This window comes from Triticum urartu, chromosome 7 (assembly GCF_003073215.2).
Source record: "Triticum urartu cultivar G1812 chromosome 7, Tu2.1, whole genome shotgun sequence".
In the NCBI taxonomy this organism is placed as follows: Eukaryota; Viridiplantae; Streptophyta; class Magnoliopsida; order Poales; family Poaceae; genus Triticum; species Triticum urartu.
Window position 1 is genome coordinate 3,763,422 of NC_053028.1, and position 22,942 is coordinate 3,786,363.

The 22,942-nt window shown below is 37.6% G+C and overlaps 1 protein-coding gene across 1 annotated transcript; it reads left to right on the top strand.

Moving 5' to 3' along the window:
- The first annotated feature begins 5,733 nt into the window (after positions 1-5,733).
- Positions 5,734-22,764, top strand: LOC125524236 (achilleol B synthase-like). Its single transcript, XM_048689309.1, has 18 exons — positions 5,734-6,023; positions 6,127-6,318; positions 6,759-6,848; positions 6,965-7,150; positions 7,773-7,857; positions 10,726-10,892; positions 11,499-11,687; positions 12,654-12,767; positions 14,575-14,697; positions 14,784-14,903; positions 15,389-15,487; positions 19,321-19,377; positions 19,980-20,026; positions 20,122-20,265; positions 20,352-20,529; positions 21,955-22,029; positions 22,142-22,225; positions 22,362-22,764. Exons 1-18 carry the CDS (start codon positions 5,826-5,828, stop codon positions 22,473-22,475), a joined length of 2,262 nt encoding a protein of 753 aa, XP_048545266.1. The 5' UTR covers positions 5,734-5,825; the 3' UTR covers positions 22,476-22,764.
- Positions 22,765-22,942: the final 178 nt, after the last annotated feature.

Here is a 22,942-nt window from a genome sequence, read left to right on the forward strand (position 1 = left end):
AATGGTGAACAATTTTCTAAAATCAAGAACATTTTTTTATTCATAAACATTTTATAGATTTGCAAAAAAGTATCAACATTTTTGGAATAAGCAAACATTTCTTTTACAAAACTGCAAATATTTTTTGAATCCACAAAAATTTTAATTTAAAATTCATTTTATTTTATTTTTTGAAAAAAAATTATGTCTCAAATTATTTGAAGGAAAAATAGAAAACGAAATTTTAAAAAACAGGCCGCCCGTACATGGGCCGACCCAAAAGGCCGTGCTGCGTCTTCTTCCAACACGCAGAGCGCAGTATAGGAGGTCCCTACTGCATGGGCCGGCCCAGGCAAAAGATTTCCCCGTGTAAAACGTTTTTTTATCACTTATCGGTGGCATTGGTGGGTATTATTTTGTAATTTCGGGGACAATTTTCGTGACGTACCGCCAGAAGCAATAACCCATTTATTATTAGGTATAGATATAGATTAATTAATGTAACAATTCTTCTTAATTAATAGATGAGCTAGTATTTCTCCAATGAGTAAATGGAGGCAACATGTTGCAGGTGCATCATCAGATTAGCAATGTTATCAAAGCTGCTCTCCAACAAACTAAGAGAGGGACGGAGCTACTCCAATGTGGCCACCAGTGTCTCTCGTTCTCTTGCTAGTAACTCCAATGCGGATCATCGAATGGACATCACCAAATATTCACGGACGTGTCTCCGGAGAGGGACAAGGATGGGCGTCATCCAACCGCAGACACCAAATGTTTACTTTCGTTTTTTTACCTGGATTACTCAAATTAACTAGCACAATTCTTAAGCAATGAAAAGGCAATTATTTCAATGCAACAATAATTCAAATAAAAATATTGCAATCCAAACATAAAGTTTTGAAATAAAATTGTTCGAAAGTTCAATTGTGAATTCATCTTAGCGGGCACATGTCCTAGTTCTCAATTTGAAACGCCCAAAGAAGCTCAACCAGATCATTCTGAAGTTTCTCGTGAGTTCCTCGATGTCAAATTTGATGATGCATTTGGATAAAATCCTCAAATGCCGCTAGATTCTGCCATGAAAGCTTGATAGGATCACCCACGTTTTGAAAATATAGACCATGCAGAACTCCAACACCCCCCATCCTCCACAATCATGTTGTGCATGATCACACAAGCTGTCATCATCTCCCACGATGTCTCTGGATCCTATAATTTAGCATGTCCATGAACAACTGTAAACCGTGTTTGAAGCACTCCAAATGCCCTCTCGACATCCTTTTTTGCAGATTTTTGTCTTTGGGCAAAGTGATATCTTTTGTTACCCCTTGGTTGAGAGATGGTCATGACGAAAGTTGCCCATGGAGGATAGATACCATCAGAGAGATAGTACCCCATGTCGTAGTCACGACCATTGATGGTATAGTTGCGCTCAGGAGCTTGCCCTGCACAAAACCTTGCAAACAATGGAGATTGCTGCAGCACGTTGATGTCATTGTGAGACCCAGGCAAGCCAAAGAAAGAGTGCCAAACCTAGAGGTCATGTGATGCAACTGCTTCAGAATGATGGCTGTTTTTTTTTTTGCAATGATCTTGGTATTGCCCTTGTTGAGCACATGGGTATTTCCTACATTCCCAGTGCATGCAATTCATGGATTCGACCATACCTGGAAACCATCTTGCTTCTCCAATTGTCATGAGCCTTGCTATGTCTGCGGGAGTGGGTTCTCTCAACTACTCCAGTCCAAACACCTTCACTATTGTAGTAGAAAATTTACCACTGCTTCAAGGCATATGCTTTTAGACATCCAGAGGTACTCGAACCATGAATCTACGACCATGCCATAGGCAAGCATCCTCATTGCAGCCATGCACTTCTGGTAACCAGAAAAACTGATGGTTCCAATGACATACTTCTTTAGGATGAAGTAATCATCATAGGCCCCGACACCATGGTATATGCAATCAAACACTTGTCACCTTGTACAAAATCGCTGGCGAAAATAGGGCTCGAATAGTGCATCGCCGACAAATTAGTTGATACGTCTCATGTATATAATTTTCGATTGTTTCATCCTATCATAAAACCACTTTTAGATACCTTTTATATATACTTGTATTATTTTTCTGGACTAACCTAAATTCAGTGCCCAAAGCACGTTGTTGTTTTCTTCATGTTTTTGGTTTTTTACAGAAAATCGGTATCTCTGGACCTCAAAACACCGTGGTTTTTTGACATTTTTTCTAGAAGAAGAAGGAACTAGAGGGGGGGCCAGAGGCCACCTACAGACCCCACACGGCCAAGCCATGCAGCCGGTGTGGTGCTCGCGTGATGGGCTCTTCTAGAGCCCCTCAACATCGCCTTTCGTCCATCTTTTGCCTATAAATTCAATATCTCCCGAAACCCCCCGTTCCGTGAAGATCCAATCTGAAGGCCTGTTCTGGCATGCTGCCGGAGGGGGAATCCATCACCGGAGCCATCTTCATTCAACCTTACTGCCATCATGACCATGTGTTATTAGTTCCCTTAGGACCTTGGGTCCATAGAAGAATCTAGATGACATCCTATCTCCCTTGTGATTCAATACAAAGTTCTCATGAGCTGCCTCACATGATTGGGATCCATAGGATGTAATCTGTATTGTGTTTGTTGGGATTTGATGAATTATCACTTCATGATCAGATTGTTCATTGAATTATATTGAATATCTTATGGTTTTTTTACGTCATATTAAGTAGTCATATATGCTTTCCGATCTATGTGTTGTTCTTTGGCCAATTTTAATGCTAGATCTTCAGAGGAAGTTGTGTATGGTAATGGGCTCAATCTTGCGGTGATCTATATCCTAGTGATAAAAAGGGAGAAGACACGTATTGTATTGTTACTACTAAGAATAAAACATTGATTTCTTTATCACACTTGGATGCTAGTTTACTGTCTACATTATGACATCATGCTTCTTGCAATGCTCTGTTTATTATGAACTTAATACCCCGAGATGCATGCTAGATAGCGGTCTTTAGGTGGAGCATTAGTTGTAGATTTGGTTGGATGAATGGTCTACATATCACAGACATAATGCTTATACAATTGTGCCATGAATGACCAGTCATAAATATAAATATTGCAATTTAATCGCTGCCCAACTGTAATTCGTTCACCGCAACACAGTTATCTTGCTTGGAGAGATGCCTCTAGTGATGCCATGGCCCTAGGTCTATTTCCCATCACGGAAAACAACCATCATTACTTTACTCTCTCGCTGTACCATTTTATTTATTTTATCTATTTATAATTCCAACCCTACCATACAATTTACCCTTTTAAGGACAAGAAATTGACAACCTTCTTGAATCGTTGGGGACAAGTTTGTTTTGTGTATTGTGTGCAGGTAGTGATTATTAGTTGTTGCAGAGGTAATTCCTAGTGGTTCGATAAATCTTGGTTCTCAATCAATGGAAATACTTATTCCTAGGTTACATCACCAATACACTTGGGGTTGCCCAACCACTACTTCGGGAGAGCAAGCAAGATTTTCGGCGCCATTGCCAGGAAATTATCTTCAACAACTATAGGTCGTATACATTACAACTTTGCTTTCTTGTTATCTATCTTGTTTTAATCGAAAAGGAAGATATCCCCGGCCTCTGCATCAGGACGATGCATGCAGCCATATATTATTAATGAAGCAAAATCCAGCAGCCGAGCAACATTGACCAGAAATAAAGCCAAAAAATTCCTGAGGCTACATGCCTCGCGATAGTAACTCCACCAGATAGCGACTAACCCTATGTTACAAGACACATCACAAACGAAAAATAGAAAACTCCTAGGCTACGCCTTCAAGAAGGAATCGTCGGACGTGTGCCGATGATGACGAGTCCACCACAAGCTTAAACTCCAAATTCTCATCCTCAAAGCCAAGCTTCAATCCACCGCCTTCAGCAAGGACACGACCCAGGCGCACGCCGACATAGTCTGATCAGACATCTTGTGTTTCCACTAGAGTGCATAAACTCGTCATTGAAGCCGTCTGTACCATCCGCCCTTATCCGGCTACCGACGCCTCGATAGCTGGATACCTCCGGAGAAGACAAGGAAGACAACGGCGTTCCATACCGCCTGCCTCCCTCTACTGTCACACCACCTTCAATCCATCAGCAACAGGCTAAAGATGACGTCTCCGCCAGAGCCACCGTGCAGCACTTGCTTGTAGCAGGCATGACTTGACATCTCGGCATAAGACGTTGTGCATAGCATCCGCGGGCGGCGCATTGCCGGTGGCTTCACCTACCGGCAACAAGCACTGCCTGACAACTACGGAAGAGGCGCATGTGTCACCTACCGAGCCGCATCGAACCTGATTTGTTGATTGTGGGGACGTCCCATACTGCCACCAGCCTCAGACAGGCCGTCGCCACCACGATTCTAGACTCCGAGTCACCCAAACGACCCCGGAGTTTGCCGCCGTCGAAGAAGAGGGGCCACCGCCTCGATTCGGGGCACTACAGGGAGCACCCGCCGTTGCGCCAGCCGCTGTCGTCGCCCATAGAATGGCAACAGGCGCAACAATCCCACATCTAGCGCTGTAGACGCAGGAGGAAGCTCCAGCCGCCAGGCTCATCCAGCAACGTCCCTGGGAGCGGGATCCCAAGATCCACCGCCACAAGGACCCACCACCTGGCCCGTCATCCCCGGCGGAGGGGACACCGCCACCGCAATGACCAGAGCTGCTGCTCCGGGAATCAAGCACCGCCAATTGGCCACATCCCCTCCTGATCCGCCCTCCCTACGAAGCCGTCGGAGTAGCGCCGAACCGCTGGGAAAGACGAAGACCAAAGGGCGATCTCGCGCCGCCAGTCTCTCCAGACCATGGGGCTGCAGCCTAGATCCTCGCCGTTCCCATCACCGCCGGCGCCCCCAGCTTAGCCAACACATATCTTTGGGGGCGACGAGGAGGAGGAGAGGGGGGGGGGGGGGGGGGGGTGCGGCTCGGCCGCTAGGGCTGCCCCCCCGGTGTGCGGCTCGGCCGCTAGGGCTGCCCCCCCGGTGATCGTCCTGGAGGGAGCGATACGAGGAGTTATCTATCTAGTTTAGTTACTTTTTATCTATCGTTAGTTTGCTTATGTGCTTGTTAAAAAAAATCAAAAACCACAAAACAATTAAAAAACAACTGTACACTTTTTGTCCACTTAATCTTTTTGTGATTCCATAGCGTAGCAGGGGCATCTTGCTTGTATATATCTTATGTTGAGTATTTAAAGAAGCCATGGGGGCTGAGGAAAAATGTAGCACTTGTGAGACGCAGCTAGAGCAAGGATAAGAGCATGCAGCTCCAACAGTGCTTACATATTCGCATATGGCTAGATGCTGTATCCTATTTTCAGTAGTATCTGTGCTACTAATTAAGGAGAAATTAAAGCTGCATTCATATTGTTGTTGCCAGCATGCATGCATGCGACAGCCTGGTTCACATCTATCGCCACAGACCTATCATCATTACAACGTGAGTTACTACGGTAGAGATGAGGTTAATTTGTGGGAGCAACAAGCAGACGATCAGATTTTTGTGCCAGAAGAGGATAACGATGACGACGGTTAAGACGGAAGGTAGCTAGGGCCTAGGGCCGAATTGAAGATGGCCACCTGTCCTCTGGACCAATATTTACGTACGTGGGGCACACATGTTGGCCACCACAAATTTACTCTACTTATTAGGCGCCGGTGAGCCGATCTGAACTCAACCATATTTAAGCTATCCACCACACCATAGGAGTATACATTTTGGGTTAGCAGCTAGCTAGTCATAGTGACCAGCAGCGGCAGGGAGGGAGGGACAGAGATGTGGAGGCTCAAGGTCTCCGAGGGCGGCGGGCCGTGGTTGCGGTCGGTGAACAACTTCCTTGGCAGGGCAGTGTGGGAGTTCGACCCCGACCACGGCACGCCGGAGGAGCGCGCCGAGGTTGATAGAGTCCGCCGGGACTTCACCCAGCGCCGCTTCCACAAGAGGGAGTCACAGGATCTTCTTATGCGCATGCAGGTATACATTCATACAAACTTTTGGCTTTTTTCCCTACCGTTTGTTATGTTATGACTTATAAGAAAACTTACCATAAAATTCTCAAATTATCTATTGCATGCAGTATGCAAAAGAAAAGCACCTTCAGGGTCAGGTGGATCTTCCGGCCATCAAGCTTGTAGATATTGCACAAGTCACAGAAGAGACTGTATTAACATCATTGAGGCGAGCCCTTAGTCAACACTCTGCTCTGCAAGCACACGATGGGCATTGGCCTGGCGATTACAGTGGAATTATGTTCATTATGCCCATCTTGGTCTGTATTTTATTTTACTTACTTATCTCACTATATTTTGACTTCACTTTGTTTCATGAAATATATTTTATAGTGAGCCGGTGAATATTGCTAGCAGAAAGCAAATGCTCTATTGTTGGATGGTGAACCTGATTGTTTGTGAGATATTTTTTAGTAATTTTTTTACCCAAGTCTTTCCAACAAGTTGTATGTGTACTGCCAGAAATTCTGTAGTAAAATTTTCACTTCCTTTTGTACTGCTTAATTAAGGACTATCTAATTATAGTGCCAGTGATAATCTCCATATATACACAAGATGCATAAGATTTTTTTACCTTCAAATGTTGGCCAGTTCAGTTTAATGTTGGGTTGTCAATAATCCTGAGATAATTATCAAAAGTTGCATACTGTAGTTGGCCTGTGGACAACATTATGGTGATGGTTTTTATTTTATCTCCCAGATATTTGCTCTACATGTTACTGGAACACTCAATACCGTCCTTTCAAGAGAACATCGGCGTGAGATTTGTCGCTATATTTACAACCATCAGGCATGCAAACATCAGTTCCACTTACTTTCTAGTAATAGCCTTTATATGTGAATGCACATTACCATAACATGGTACAGAAAAACATGACGAAATTGCATTTATTGTAATCCATGTAGAATGAAGATGGTGGTTGGGGCACACAAGTGTTGGGCCCGAGCACCATGTTTGGATCATGCTTAAACTATGTTACCTTGAGGCTTCTTGATGAGGTGGACAATGAAGCCTTGATCAAGGGGCGTGCTTGGATTCTATTGCATGGAAGTGCCGCTGCAATACCACAATGGGGAAAGATATGGCTCTCGGTATGCCACTGAAAGACAAACAATCTAGTGTATGACATATATCTACGCATGCATGTGTGAAAATAAACCAGGCTCTGTGGGGCATGGGTTCTTTAAAAAAAACTGGCAACTTCCTTACTTATCATGAAGGGATTTTTTTCAAAACCATTTACATGTTAAGTCTGACTTTTTCCCTAATTATCTTGAACAAACTTAATGTGCAGTTTAAAATTTAAACTTAATGCCTTTTGCATGAACTTTCTATCTAGGAACTAGATTGTTATTAAATAAGCAAACCTGTTAAAATTCATCAAAATCATGATATTGATGGTATTTTTTTTCTAGCTAATAGTTTTCCTCAAAATTCAAATGTCTTTCCACGACTGCTTATTTTTTGTATGTTAATTACGAGAATAACTTTCTTGAAAATATAAGAATAATTATTTATCTTTGTTTTAATTAGTGGAAGCTTTCCGAGTGAAATAGTTTAGCTTCTTAGTTTCTAGGGTATGTTAGTCTCAACCCTAAAATTACCAAATGTTGTGGGCCAAACTTGTTGTTGTAGTTGTCAATTTTACCTTGAAACCATTATTTCTTGGCCAAGGAGGGGTTAATGCAAGTGATCCATATTTTGTAAATGAAGGTGGTCGGTCTGTATGAATGGTCTGGAAATAATTCGATCATTCCTGAACTATGGCTTGTCCCACATTTTCTTCCAATTCATCCAGGTACTAGTTTCTTTTGTGTGAGTAAATATTATTGAATCCTCAACATATGTAATTCCCTTCATGACAAAAATGTATATTGAATTGCCAAATTTATTCTTACTATCTCAATTGTCTCTATGTTTTCCCTACATGCGTGCACCAGTCAACTTTCTCCAGTTTCTCCTTGTCTTACTGTCTACATTGAATACACATTTTTTTATTTCCTACATGACCATATTGACATTTCCATGCACTCATGTGTTGGCTATTAATTATGTCGCTGATTTTAATTAAATTTTATGAAGTTAAAGATATGCGAAAAATACTTGTTCAAAGTTGCTTTTTGGGTAAATTTATAGTTACTTGGAAAATACTTCAATAGACCCAGACTTCATTGCATCCATTATATTAAATGGACATTGGTATTTGGGACTATGTCATGGAGATTTCACGGCAATACACATTTCTAAGAGGTTTGGTATGCTCGGGGAACAAGATTCACACGATGGGTTATACCCAGGTTTGGGCTCTCTGTCTAAGAGGTAATACCCTATTCCTGCCGAGTGTTGCTTCTTCCTTGTAGGAGGTGTTTAGTAAAGGTGTGAATGGTCAGATTGCCAACTCGCCATGCCTTATAGAATAAGTTAGGCATGGTTAGAAGCTACAACGCCCGGCTAAATTAATGCCCACATTGAGTGCCGATTTTTTTTCTGCTACTACTTATTACATGCCTGGATTGCTTAGTGGAGCCATTTCACATGCCGACTAAATTGCTTGGATAGCTTCCTGCCGACTAGGCTTTGTGCATTCGTCCTAGCTATATAAGTCATGTTATGGCCTTGGGCCTTTCCCATCCTTCTAGACCTGTTCCATCTCAAGAGCTTGCCCGATTGGGATCCCCTCATCAGATTCCACGTGTTAAAAACATACTAAGGATTTGGGGAGCTCCTACATCGCTCATGGGGCAGCCCCAATAGCGGCAGCGCGCACCCTCCCCACCCCCGTGCCCTAATGGCCCGACCCATGCGCGGCGGTGCTCCCCTTTTTTCATTGCATTTTTTACTTTCTCTTTTTATTTTCAATTTTTATTTTATTCTATATTAAAACAATTCAGGATTAGTTCTAAAACATTAAGACATTTTGAATTGTGAATTGGCAAAAAAAGTTCTTGAATTCACAAAATATTTTGAATTCAAAAGAATGAACATATTTTGAATTTTAAGGAAAAAATTATGAGCAGTTTTTCATAATGCAGAATTTTTTTTATATTCATAAATAAAATTTTAATTTAGTGAACATTTGTTGAGTTTTATGAACAAAACTTGTATTCAAAAACATTTTTTTGAGAAAAAATGGATGAACAAATTTTGATTTCAATGAACATTTTCTTAAAAACTATGAACAAAATTTTAATTCGATGAACATTTTTGCAATTCGATGAACAAATTTTGACTTTTGATGAACATTTTTTAAATCCGATGAATAAAAAATGCATTCGATGTACATTTTTTGAAATTGTTGAACAAGTTTTTTACATTGATGCACATTTTTTGAATTCCATGAACAAAAAACAGGTTCACGAATTTAAAAAGAAAATTCGCAAAAAAGTGAAAAGTATAAAGTACATAATTTCAAAAAAAATGTTCATGATTTTAAAAAACTATTCACAATTTCAAAAAATGTTCATGAATTTTAAAAAACATATCCGCAAAATAAAAACAAAAAATAAAAAAACAGGAAAAAAACCATGAATTTAAAAGATTTTACAAATTAAAAAAAAAAAAGGAAAACTGAAAAAGAAACGAAAAATGAACAAGAAACAAAAAATAAAGATAGAAAAATAAAAAAACTGAAAGAAGAAAAAAAACAGAAAAAGCTGGTTCGAGGAAGGTTCTAGAACCTTCCCAAAACCGGTTGGGGGAGAATCCGCTAATGGGCCGGCCCAGAGAAACTCCAACGCTCGTGAGGGGTATGCGCTACTGCGCTAGACAGTGACCTATGCGTCGTATAGGGTTCACCAAGGATTTGGACTTAACTGAGTGCAATTCAACAAAATGCAATTATATATGTGATTGATATTATTGACACGTCACATGTAACTTCGTGCATTTTTGGGATCATTTTATGACCACTTAATTTGCTTAAGTCATAGCAAAATAGCATCCTGCTATAGGGGATAGTTGGCCCCCCTCCTCGGCCACCATATGACAAATATTCCTTATTGAATACATACCAGCGAAAAGCTATGCAGTCACGTGAATCTCTGGGATTGTGTCGACGGTGGATGCAGGAGGGACATCTACCCCCACCCCACAGCAAATCTGGAGTGACATACTGAGTGTACGTTGATATCATGTGTACGACTGATGATAGTTCTATAATAAGTAGGGAAAATTTTGTTTTTGCCACTCTAGATTTTGCCAATTTTTCTTATGCCACTCTAGATTTTGACATTTCACTTTTGGCACTGTTAGTTTTTGATAATTATCACAATTGCCATTCTGTGGCGAAAGAAAATTAATTTTATTTCATTTTTGCCACTCTTAGCTATTGTCAGTTATCACAATTGCCACTCTGGAAATTTTGCTTTTGCCGCGGGAATGGCAATTGTGATAATTTTCAAAAACTAAGAGTGGCAAAAGTCAAAATCTAGAGTGGCATAAGGAAAATTGGCAAAATCTAGAGTGGCAAAAACAAAATTTTCCCTAATAAGTAACATGAGTTGCCAGTTTGTTTTGAAACTATAATTCTGGAGTGCTAAGTTTTGTTGTCTATGTGGATGAAAGGTAATGAATCAAGAACCATTCAGTAATCAGCATCTTCGACAATGCATTTAGTTGTTGCTTTTACGATCATTTTTCTTATTCAGGTGAACTTTCTCTTCCATAGGACGATTCTGGTGCTTTTGTCGGTTAATGTATATGCCAATGTCTTATCTTTATGGTAAAAAATTTGTTGGCCCAATTACACCAACAATATGGGCAATAAGAGAGGAGCTCTATAGCATACCATACCATGAGGTCGATTGGAATAAAGCACGTGATACTTGTGCCAAGGTTCGTTTTAGTAAGATTTCTAGCTGAAAATGTAACCCTTATTTTGGAAGAAAATATATTAGTAAGTTATTTTTTGAGAACATATGGTGATGTAGAGTGCAAACCACATGCATAATTTGTTTATTATGTATGCCATCTCACACTTAGTAGTAATAATAACTACGCATGTGTAAATTTTACGTTCTATATGACATACTATCATTTAGTTGTGTATGCGCTCATTGCTTACAAAATTAGAACAACATTGAATATCTCAAATTGTGTTTAGTTTTGCTTTGTAAATTATAAGTTTATATATGTATTACATGTTTATGTTCATTTTGATTTAAATTGCTTACACTTGTCACATGTGCATGGTCGTATGACACAAACGTAAAGTAACTATAGAGAAATATGAGTGATTGCGAAAACTGTAGAAGAAGCATCACATAATTGGTGAAATAGATGATTAAAGCTTAGATAAGGTGACTGCCGATGCAAGTAAGATGGGGAAATTATAATTATATACTAAGTATAAATCCTTCTTGTTTTCCTTAAATTGAAATTATCAAGTAATTAACTTATGTGTCTAAATATATGTTCTTAATTGCATTTCTTTGCATGCAGGAAGACCTTCGCTATCCACGGTCATTGCTACAAAACGTTATTTGGACATGTCTTACTAAATTTGTAGAACCAGTGTTGAATAGTTGGCCGGTTAACAAGTTAAGAGATAAAGCATTGAAAAACCTCATGAAACATATCCACTATGAAGATGAAAGTACAAAATATATCGATATATGTCCGATTAACAAGGTAGGCTTGATTCTTAGTATGTGCAAAAATAATAAGGGAAAATTTTGTTTTTTCCACTCTAGATTTTGCCAATTTTCCTTATGCCATTCTAGATTTTGACATTTCACTTTTTCCACTCTTAACTTTTGACAATTATCACAATTTCCATTCCGTGGCAAAAGCGCAATAATTTTATTTCATTTTTGCCACTCTTAGCTTTTGAAATGTATCACAATTGCCACTTTGAAAATTTTGCTATTGCCACGGGAATGGCAATTGTGATAATTGTGTGGCAAAAATAAAATGTCAAAATCTAGAGTAGCATAAGGAAAATTGGCAAAATCTAGAGTGGCAAAGACAAAATTTTCCCAAATAATAATGGATGGCTTTTGCTACTTTTGCAAGAAAAAATGTCGAAGGTCAGACCCAATTTGTTTCCAAACGACCAAACTTTATGTTTGGGATTAGACTTGTGCTAAATGGAACTGATATGTAGACATTATGCATGATCCTCAAGGTTTTGCCTATCTATATGTAATTTTCCCAACCTATGTATTCTAGATAATATTAATGGTAAAACCTCATAGCCAATATTATCTTGACTACAACTTTGTTGACTAGAGGAACTATGAATCACTCAGAGGAATAAATGTTTTATTGTATTCATTATGCATATATTTTGTGTAATAACATTGGTGCTTATGCAAATTACACTTGTTTCTTCTTTTCTACATGTATTATATTAAATATATGCATACAAAAGGAAGAGCATCATGACAAATGTTTAGTATTGTTAAATGGTGTATGTTTAGAACCAGACAATCAAAATAGTCCCAATCCCCCAAATCCATTCATTGCCACTGTCAAGTTCATGTGTTAACATCATATTTGTCATTTTACCATCTAAATGATTTATTTGCCATTTTCTTGCAATTTATCACATAATCTAATTAATTTGAATACACATTCATTTTTTTGTTTCTCTAGGCACTACATATGATTTGTTGTTGGGTCGACGATCCAAATTCAGATGCTTTGAAGTTACATATTCCAAGGATCTATGATTATTTATGGCTGGCAGAAGATGGCATGAAAGCACAGGTAACACTTTCATGTCATGGTTTTACCCCACTACTTTGCTTCATTCCATTTTTATAGTTCAGAATGGTCGAGGACCAATTTGTGTAAACCTTGGCTTAAAAGATCAGGTACTTCATCCTGTTAAACCAACTACTACTGGCAGATTGTTTGTTTATGACTTTTGTGTTTCTAGACTATTATCTTACCATCGAAACCAAAATTATAAATATTCTTTCCTTTTTATAGTTTTTTGTTCTATCGAATTTGTTTTTCACAAACCTCCACGAATGTCATGCCATCCCAAAAAATGCACGCATGTGAAACACATCAATGTTTTTTTGCCGAAAATTTCAGATTTATTTACTATTTTTTAGATTTTACTGTTCCATCGGGTGCGTGTGAGCTCGTGCTCACAAACTCTATTTCCGTTTATGAGATAGTTTTGTTGTGATACATCATCTCGTCGGGGCCATCACAGAGAAGATGGGGTTCATTGTTTTTTATTGAATGGGCATGATTTATGAGTGAGGGCTTTTGTCGGGCGACCTCCATGGAGGTGGTTATTTTGAAAAATTCAATAATTACATTTTGGAGTTTCAGAAAAATCTGAAAAAAAAATTCTACACATTCATATGGATGTATTCTACATGTGTATAAAATCTGACAACGAAATACATTATGGTGAGAGCTACACAAAAAAGAGAAAAACCTGCATTTCTAATAGTGAACAGTGTTCGCACTGTTCATCAGTCTGAAAAACATGATTTGTCTTTTTTGTGTAGCTCTCATCATAATGCATTTCATCTTAAAAATTTACACATATGTAGAATACATCCATGTTAACATGTATGATTTTTCCAGAATTTTTTGAAACTTTAAAATATGTTTTTTGATTTTTTTTAAATACCCACCTCCATGGAGGACGACCGCCGTTGGCATTTTTGCGCATGATTTATATGATATATAAAACTTGCACTTTTATAAGTAGTGGATAAGGAGATAAACGGACAATTAACAGGCAGTGCAGTGGTGAGAGAGACATAGAGACCAAAGCCTCCTCTAGATCCCCCGAAGCTGGCCCCTCCCCTTTGTTCCCTGATGTTTCATCGGTGTTGAGCTTCAAAGGTCCCTTCCATATACTAACAATAGGTTTAGTTTATTCAAATAAAACCAATGATGACCCTGGTTTCTTCTTGCCGCCTTCCCTCTAGTTTTTACTTGCGGTTGGATGACGAGAAAATGATGCTAAGGAAGGTGTGGGACTGGGGTTGTTTCCTGTAAAGGAGAGGGGAGGCAACATGAGCGAGGATTATGTGTGTACGTTTTTTGTTGTTTCTGTGTGGATCATCCCCTTTATTGGCTGGCACGGATTCGGCCCATTTTGATTCGATTTGATTTTCCAAATAAAGTCAATGTTGAAAGAAAATGAAATCCAAATAAAATGCAAATTCCACTAAAAAATTCTGGTAAATTTTCTGAAAATCAAATTAGACAAGAGGAATCCAATAAAATTACAAAAATACAAACATAGGAAAGAAAATTCATTTCATCCTTTTAGGCAAATTAATTCCAAAATATTTGATATTATTTATGAAACTCCACATAAATCTATTTATTGATACATGCAACTGGCTCGCAACATCCTTTCTTCAATTTTTGAATCCATGAAAATGGGGATGTTACATTGTTTTATATGCTTATTTGTTTTTGTTGATATTTTCCTTGTATTTGATGTGAGAGATTCTTTATGTACACATGTGAAATTCAAGTGTTCTATGAAGATACAAGTGTATTGTACACACCAAATTTTCCTAACTGTTTATGACAGGTATATGATGGTTGTCAAAGTTGGGAGACATCTTTTATTGTCCAAGCATATTACTCAACAAACCTTATTAATGAGTACGGTCCAACACTTCAGAAAGCCCATGAATTTATTCAAAATTCACAGGTTTAATATTCTATATCTCCCAACCTTACATATTATAAATAAAACAATATTGGCATAGTAATTTGACATCAACTTATTACTTACAGGTTCTTGAGAACCATCCTGACAGCCAAGCTTATTACCGCCATAGATCCAAAGGTTCATGGACACTTTCAACAGCAGATAATGGTTGGTCCGTATCGGATTGTACTGCAGAAGCACTTAAGGTCATGACAAGTTATTTGTGATATTCTCTTAATCTAGAAAAATGGGAATGTTCTTTCGTGGAAAGCCCAAACATTAAGTGCAGTACTCTTTAATATGTCTTCATAAAAATCACATCGACGATTTTCTAGATTCCAAACATTGATTTAATTAACTTAACTAGGTGCATTGGCAACGATTTTGCCTTACACAATAGAATGGTGAATGATTCCAAAATTTGCCAAGAAGCTAATGAATGTGTATAGAAAAATAGAATCAAGACTATTATACATAACAAATACAACACATCTTGATTTGTATTTTTTGTATTATATATACATTATAAAATTCTTACACCAAAATTTGCAAGTGCACTTGTGTCATTATGTCATTAAATTTTGTAAAATTTCTCCATAATTTTGAAGTGTACAAATGCCCTAACTTTTGCCATGTAGATAAGTCACTAATTGCATAACATAATTTTATTAAAAAATTATTATCTGTTTAGGCATTATTGTTGTTGTCAAAGATCTCGCCTAATCTGGTGGGGGGTCCAATAAAAGGAGAAAGGTTGTATGATGCAGTGGATTGCTTAATTTCTTTCATGGTATGACTCTAACTTGAATATTGTTTCATGTCCTCATATTTAATTTTCTCAATTTTTTGAGGTACTTTGTCTAAATGACAAATAATCCAATCCACATGTATCATCTCGTCTATCGTCATGCCTATAGCTAAAGGCGTTGCATGGTCCTCTCTAGAGAGTCAAGGTTAACATGAAAAACGTACCAAAGATACATCTAAAGTTCAAAATCATAGAAATGCAGTGTCACCAGTAGATAGTACCCCCGATGGCAATAAATGTGTGTGAGTAGTGTAGATCATAATTTATAGCTAATGACTAAACTATATTGTGGTTCACCAAAATAATGCGGGGGATGGGGCATCATTTGGATCACTGTGCTTTGAAATTGTTGATTTGGGTCCTTGGAGTACATTAAGCGAGTTACCTAATGTCCTGACCAATCATAAATATGCAAGCATGCTCACATGGCGTTCAATTTCTTGAAACCCCGTTTACAAAAGAGGGAAACGTTGGCAACAATAGAGATGGGCTCTGTTTTACTATCCATTGCTGATGACTAGGGTATCTTACCAATTTACGTGAGATCTCAAATTGTGAGGAGCGGTGGGAAATATATATGAACTCACCCGTCATGTATAGCCTCCTCCAAGTCTTACGATGTAGGCCATGAATATTATTATTAATATTGCATTTTTTTGGTCTTGAACTTGAGACCTCTTAGCTCTAGTGGTGGTGCCAGAGGTTAAGAACTATGGGTTCAAATGCTCTAAAATCTCCCAAAAACATCATAACTTGTGGCAAATATGAATAAGATTTTGTTTGTTATAGATAAATATAAGGTGCGAGCTGAACCTACAACTAACAGATAGAATTGCCATTTCATGGCTCTAGCACCATATTGAATGGCATACATAATCAAGCTCACCCAGAACAAGCTTATGAGGATAGGTTGGCCTTATATTTCAACTAGTTCCTCCTACTCCTCCTTATATTTAAGATTGGGTTACAACTAATTATTTTGTTCTCTTTGGTAACTAGCAGTGTGACCTGCGCATTTGCGCAGCTAGATTTAATACATATTTTAATATTTAATTTTATTTCTTATGAAGATATTGGATTAAGTATCAGTAGAATATGACCGACATACATGCTTTTCAAAACACAACCACGATGTTGTGAACATGTATTTATAGTACGGTAAACTAAACAGTGTCGTACAACATGGCAAGCATTGTAAAAGCAATCTCACTCTAATTTACGGTGACAAAATATAAATATTCTCTCTCCCTCATTGCTGGTTCGATTTCTATGTCCCTCCATATTATTTTTCTGCATATGTCTCTGGTAATTTTCTTAACATTTATCTTCCTACCACAATGAAAATGTCTTTATTATATAGTTGACATGGCTTGTTTCATACAACTTTATTTTGCTAAAACATCCGCTTAGTTACTCTCTTCATAACTTCACTTTTGAACTATGTGCACATGGTTTTGGCTTTTCACTCACCCATACAGAGAAATTTAATTATGAGCAAGTAAGTGGTCCTAGCATATTTGTGTGGAGTGGATGTATAAACTAATTGTAACGCTATATATAAAGTATTTTCTAACCTTAGCTGTGTGTTCTAAAACAGATAACTATTATGTGAGTTGGTTTGCCGCCACATGTGGAGTAATGCAAAAAAGCTTTATATGTACATTTCAAGAAAATATGATTTTTTTTGTTAAATTAGGAAAGCACGATTAAAATTTATTATACATCTCCTAATTATATCCGGAAATTGGTGAAGATTTGACATATGAAAACTAAAAAAACAAAGATATTAAGGCTCTATATTTTGTAATTAAAAAATGAATATTTACCCTAATCACTACATTTGTGTATTCCTCACCTTCTCACCCATCGGTATATATGTTTTGACCATTTTTTCATGAATTTTTTCCTATACTTTAAAATCAGAACATTGATAATTTGTGCTAGAATGTTGATATCAGCTCCATCCTCCTCTTTGACACATACTATATTGCGGTCATATTTTTCGTATGCTAATATTTCTCTTTTGCAAGTTCTCTCCATATATAGCTTGTTATTTGCGATATTTTCCATGTTGTTCTGCATTGTGTATTTTTAAATCATACTCTCTGTCCCAAAATTCTTGTCTTAGATTTGTCTAAATACGGATGTATCAAGTCACGTTTCAGTATTAGATACATCCGTATCTAGACGAATCTAAGACAAGAATTTTGGGACAGAGTGAGTACTTAAAATGTGTTTTTGTTTGAAACCTTTTTCTTACCAAAACATCTCTATCACACAATGAATTATCTAAGCACTGATGTCTCATACAATCATGGCTAATCCTTGTGGCACCTTATTTTGTGAATTATATATGTGAAATATGGATGTAGTTTCTATCCATGTGACTATGGATAAAATAAAAGGTACTCCTTATTTTTACATACGTATTTTAGTGGCATATCTTATGTGGGCCCAAGTACATTTAAGTTATGCATGAACACTGATTTTTTATATGTGCAAACATACAGTATTATATGTATGTGTATGTGGCCTAGGAGGACATGAATTTTTTATACAGTCCTAGGACACGACTTCTTTCTCTATACAGTCCAAGGAGAACACGGCTTTTTTTTCCAGTCCAAGGAGGACACGCTTTTGGATTACTGTGTAGCTGTGTTGGTGCATGATTGTTTTTTTTCTAAACTAAAAAGAACTACCCTATAAGCCTTTTTTTTGCGGGGAGAAAACATTCCATTACTTAAGCAATAACAGTTTTACAATCATCGGTAATGATAACGCTAATCTCCTGGGGAGCATTTGCAAGCCAACATCCGTACGTCTGATTCTGCCCTATAAGCCTTTTGATCGTGAACTTCCTCATAAGCGGTTCAGGTCTGACCCGTCCTCTTTTTCTTATCATGTCTGATTCTGCCAGCATCCGTACGTGCATACACATATCATGAAACTCATCTCTTCTTTCCAAAAAAAATTCCATGCACCTTTTACATGTCGGTCCAACATAACTTTCAGTATGTAACGTAATATCTTTTAATCTCAGTCGTAAGTATTATAGATCGACGATCTAAATTATTTTATCTTACTGGGAAGATTGTGGTGTCCTGTTTGTCTCTTGTCTTAATAATATAACAGATGCTAGGTTGGCTTGGCCTATGTTCGACTAGGATCCTCAATGGCTGCTAAACCAATGCCATGCCTTTTTTGGTCCTGGACCCATTTTCCAAGCCGACACACCTGAATATTGCTTCATACTATTTTAATTCATTCGATGTTAGGACAAAACAAAAGGTACACGTATGGGCATTAATTATCTCAAACATCACATGGGTAGAAGTGTGTTGTGGTGGAACAGTTAGAATGGTAGCAACAATATGGATTCATCACATTTTTGTTTCCAATATTGGTGTTCTATTGTTTTCATCATGAGTTGTTGACAAAATATTGGGGATCCAATGGCACAAACAAGTATTAGTTGCAAAACGTTTCTAAACTCTCTCCCTTGGATTTTTTTTCACATTTAGCACTCCAATTTTGGTGATGAATAATTTATAAATGATAAAGAGTTCATCAACTACATAAGATACATTTATATGTATCATCATCATTACTTTAAATCATTATTCTTTACAGAAATTGTTGTAGTTTTCTGCTCCATAAAGTTTATATGCCATCTTAAAAAAAATCATCGTCCTCTTTTTACCTTACTTGTTCTACTTTTTTTGTAATGCTTACTATGTTCTATGTGTTATCTTTAAATAATTTAACCTTGCACTTCACATGAATGATTATTGATAATACGCTTGTCTCCTTTGAAGAACAAAGATGGTACCTTTTCTACATACGAGTGTAAGAGAACTACTTCATTGATTGAGGTGAGTATTTGGTAGTTCTACGTCTCTTATATGGAAAACCAAGTGCACCAATTCAATGCGGACTCTATTTTAATTGCATGTAACCAGCTTATAAAAAATAGTACTCGACCAGTTCAAATCAAGACGACAGTTTCAATTTGCAAATTCAGAATGAAAATTCAAATGTAACCAGCACTCGGCCAGAATTACTGTCAATTTAAATTTTAAAAACTAGCCAATAGATAGCCCGCTACAGCCCACTTTACCACACTTGCGAATCGGCTAGTTCTGAATAGTATTTATTTATCACCCCAATGATAACTAGTTGTACAACAATAAACGGTTAATATCCTTGGATGACAGAAGTAGGAATGGGGTCCAGTTTATGCAATAGGTACCATGTATGTTAATGCTCGAACCCAATTAGCACATAAATATTATAAAAAAATAAACTACAACATTATCTAATAGTTCAAACTGGGGAATAAATTTTAATTTCTAGCATTTTCTCATTGGTTATTCCTCTTGTCTAGCGATTGTATATCTATTCAGAATGTCCAAATGATATTGTTGTCTTAACATGTTTTGCTTGACCAGACAATAACTTTTTTTATTTGTAATAGGTTCTCAACCCTTCAGAGACTTTTCTGAATATTATGGTTGATTATCCGTAAGGAGGAAAACATCTTGCTTGCAGAAAATATCATTTATTCTATTTTCCTTCATATACTTGGAGCTAATTCACCTTCTTAAATCAATTGATAGATCTGTCGAATGCACATCATCGGTGGTTCAAGCCTTGATTATGTTTAGAGAAATTTACCCGGGATACCGCGAAGAAGAGATAGGAAAATGCATAAAAAATGCTTCCATGTTTATTGAGAATAGTCAACGAAAGGACGGCTCATGGTATCTAAAATATTTTGTTTGTTGGTGTCAATTATTTAAACTTTCAATATTGGTAGTCAATAATTGAATTATTTCTTATCTAATAGGTATGGCACCTGGGGTATATGTTTCACTTATGGAACATTCTTTGCTGTAAAAGGTTTAATAGCTTCTGGAAGAACTTATGAAAATAGTTCCTTCATACGCAATGCATGCAACTTTCTATTATCAAAGCAGCTAAGTACAGGTGGATGGGGAGAGACTTATCTTTCTAGTGAAATTGAGGTAATTGTTCTTGAGCAAGATTTTGAGATGCTATCTGTAATGCACGTAACCCTGGACCGTTATTAGGGTTTGATAAGGTCATGCTTGGTTTGTAATTTTTTTTAGCTTGAGCAAGCTTTTGAGATGCTATCCGCCTATCCCCGAGCAAGCTTTCGAGATGCTATCATTAGCACAAACTCAATAGCCCCAAATAGTTTAGAAATTTGAACCATACATTGGAAATTCATAGGAATAGACTATGTTGCGCAACCCTGATCCCACTAAACTAGCGTCCTAGGTCTGTTAGAATTGCAAGGCGAACTATAGAGCAACACAACCTTAGATCTCCCCCCCCCCCCGTCCGTATAATTTATGCTCTCTACTCCACAGCCATGTTTGTTCATAGCATCTCGATATTTGCTAAGTTTCAGTTTCTGGCCAAACATTTGTTGAATGAGCCTGCTTTCGTTGCAACAGGCTAGATTTCTGGTCAAATACATATGATATATCGACATGTATATCATATGATATACCGCTGGCGTGTAGGTTTTAGAAAATAAAAGGTCCATTGATGGCATGCTGCCCAAATCAATGATTGCTTAGCTGCAGGTTTTAGAAAACAGAAAGCGGCAAATCCTGGCCTGTTAATAATTTCCATGTTGTAGCTATAACCTCCTATGTTTTGGATCAAATCCTTTTATCTAAGAAAATGCAATAAGTATGAACATGCCCAAGCAGGCAACAACCGAGGGAAACAAAAAGAACCAAGTGGTACGATCGCACCATGAAAAAGAGCCTCATGGCACAATCGAGCTGAGTAGCTGCTGCTAGCAGTCCATCTTTTGATCACCTCCAACAGTGCTGAAAGCGCACATTCAGTCTATACTGAAACCATTATCCCTTTTCGAACCCCGATAAAGTGGGACCGGCTAGGGGTTCACCTAGGGATTAACTAGCCGTGTTTTCAATCCCGACTTGTTTCATCATGTTTATCTTGTATAATTTATTTTCTTGTAACTACTGGTTGTATATGGCCTACTCATTCATCCCACAACTCCTATCTCTTAGACAAATTCCTATTTCAACATATAATAATATTACTCATTATTCGTCTATAATCAATGAAAAACAGTTATCCCTTATTATGTTGTCACGTGAACATAGCAATTAGTCATGTCAGTTGATGTGATGGACTTGGAAGTGAAATTGTGACAAAATACGTTTGTCCTCATTTTTTGTCGATGCTGCTCTTAGCTTACCGGTGAATGTTTTACACTAAAGCCCTTGTTGTGCAAGCTACCAACTTGAGTCCTTTGATTGAATAATTAATTATGTGCATAATGATAAGCCATTTAAGATTTGCATAATTGAAATGACATATCGTGAGTTCTGATTATGGAAAATCTTAATGAATTTAATGATGGTTTCCACTCAAATATTTTACAGTCTTATGTGGATGCTGCTAGTCCTCATGCAGTCAACACTGCTTGGGCAATGTTAGCTTTAATTTATGCTGGGCAGGTATGTTTTCTTCATGGTTCATTTGAATTGACTCTGGGCTGCTAATATATGATTAACTTTAAACTATTCTGGCATCCACATGTTATTTTCGTATCACGGTCATTCTATTCAGGTTGAGCGAGATCCCACACCACTATATCATGCTGCAAAAGAATTGATCAATATGCAACTAGACACAGGCGAGTTTCCCCAGCAAGTAAGCATTGAACTTTTGAGGCTACATTAATAGTTTATTGTTCCTGCTTAGGATCATAACTAGCAAATGCTTAGGATCTTAGGAAATGTCTGTTACTGCTTCCTAAAGGAATCTGAAGTTTCACCTTTGGTGGCAGGAACACATTGGATGCTTCAACTGCTCCTTTTACTACAATTACGGCAACTACAGCAATCTATTCCCCATCTGGGCTCTTGGGGAGTTCCGTCGTCGACTGCGTGAGAAGAACTGAATCCACTGAACATGATCTGCCTACATCTATGAATCCTTGCGCTTGCCTTCCAGAGTTAATTATGCAGTACGCTGATTGCTGAAATAATACTTGAGTACTGAATACTACAGCGTACTAACTCTGGAGAAAACTCAATAATATCTTATATTCCAATAATATCCAATGTATGCAGGAATTTTCATGTGATGGAGCTGTGGTATGTAATAATACTCTGGAAAACAATGTATGCAGGAAGTGTATTCATTCAAATAATATCTTATATTCCAATAATATCCAATGGTTTGTGGAATGTACTAGTATTAGTTGAGGGTACGTTGTATATTTATTTTCGTACAGTGTTAACAGCTAGAGGAAGAAACACAAACTCAGCATGCAATGCCTAATGTGGAATGCAGCCTTTATGGACTGAGATGAGTCGATGCATATCACTCAATAAATCTGCAAGCAATCACTGTTACTGTATGAAA

Coding starts and splice junctions, on each gene's coding strand:
- LOC125524236 (XM_048689309.1), top strand. CDS start 5,826: ATGTGGAGGCTCAAGGTCTCCGAGGGCGGCGGGCCGTGGTTGCGGTCG. Junction 20,266..20,351: donor CAACGAAAGGACGGCTCATG/GTATCTAAAATA, acceptor CTTATCTAATAG/GTATGGCACCTGGGGTATAT. Junction 22,226..22,361: donor CAGGCGAGTTTCCCCAGCAA/GTAAGCATTGAA, acceptor CTTTGGTGGCAG/GAACACATTGGATGCTTCAA.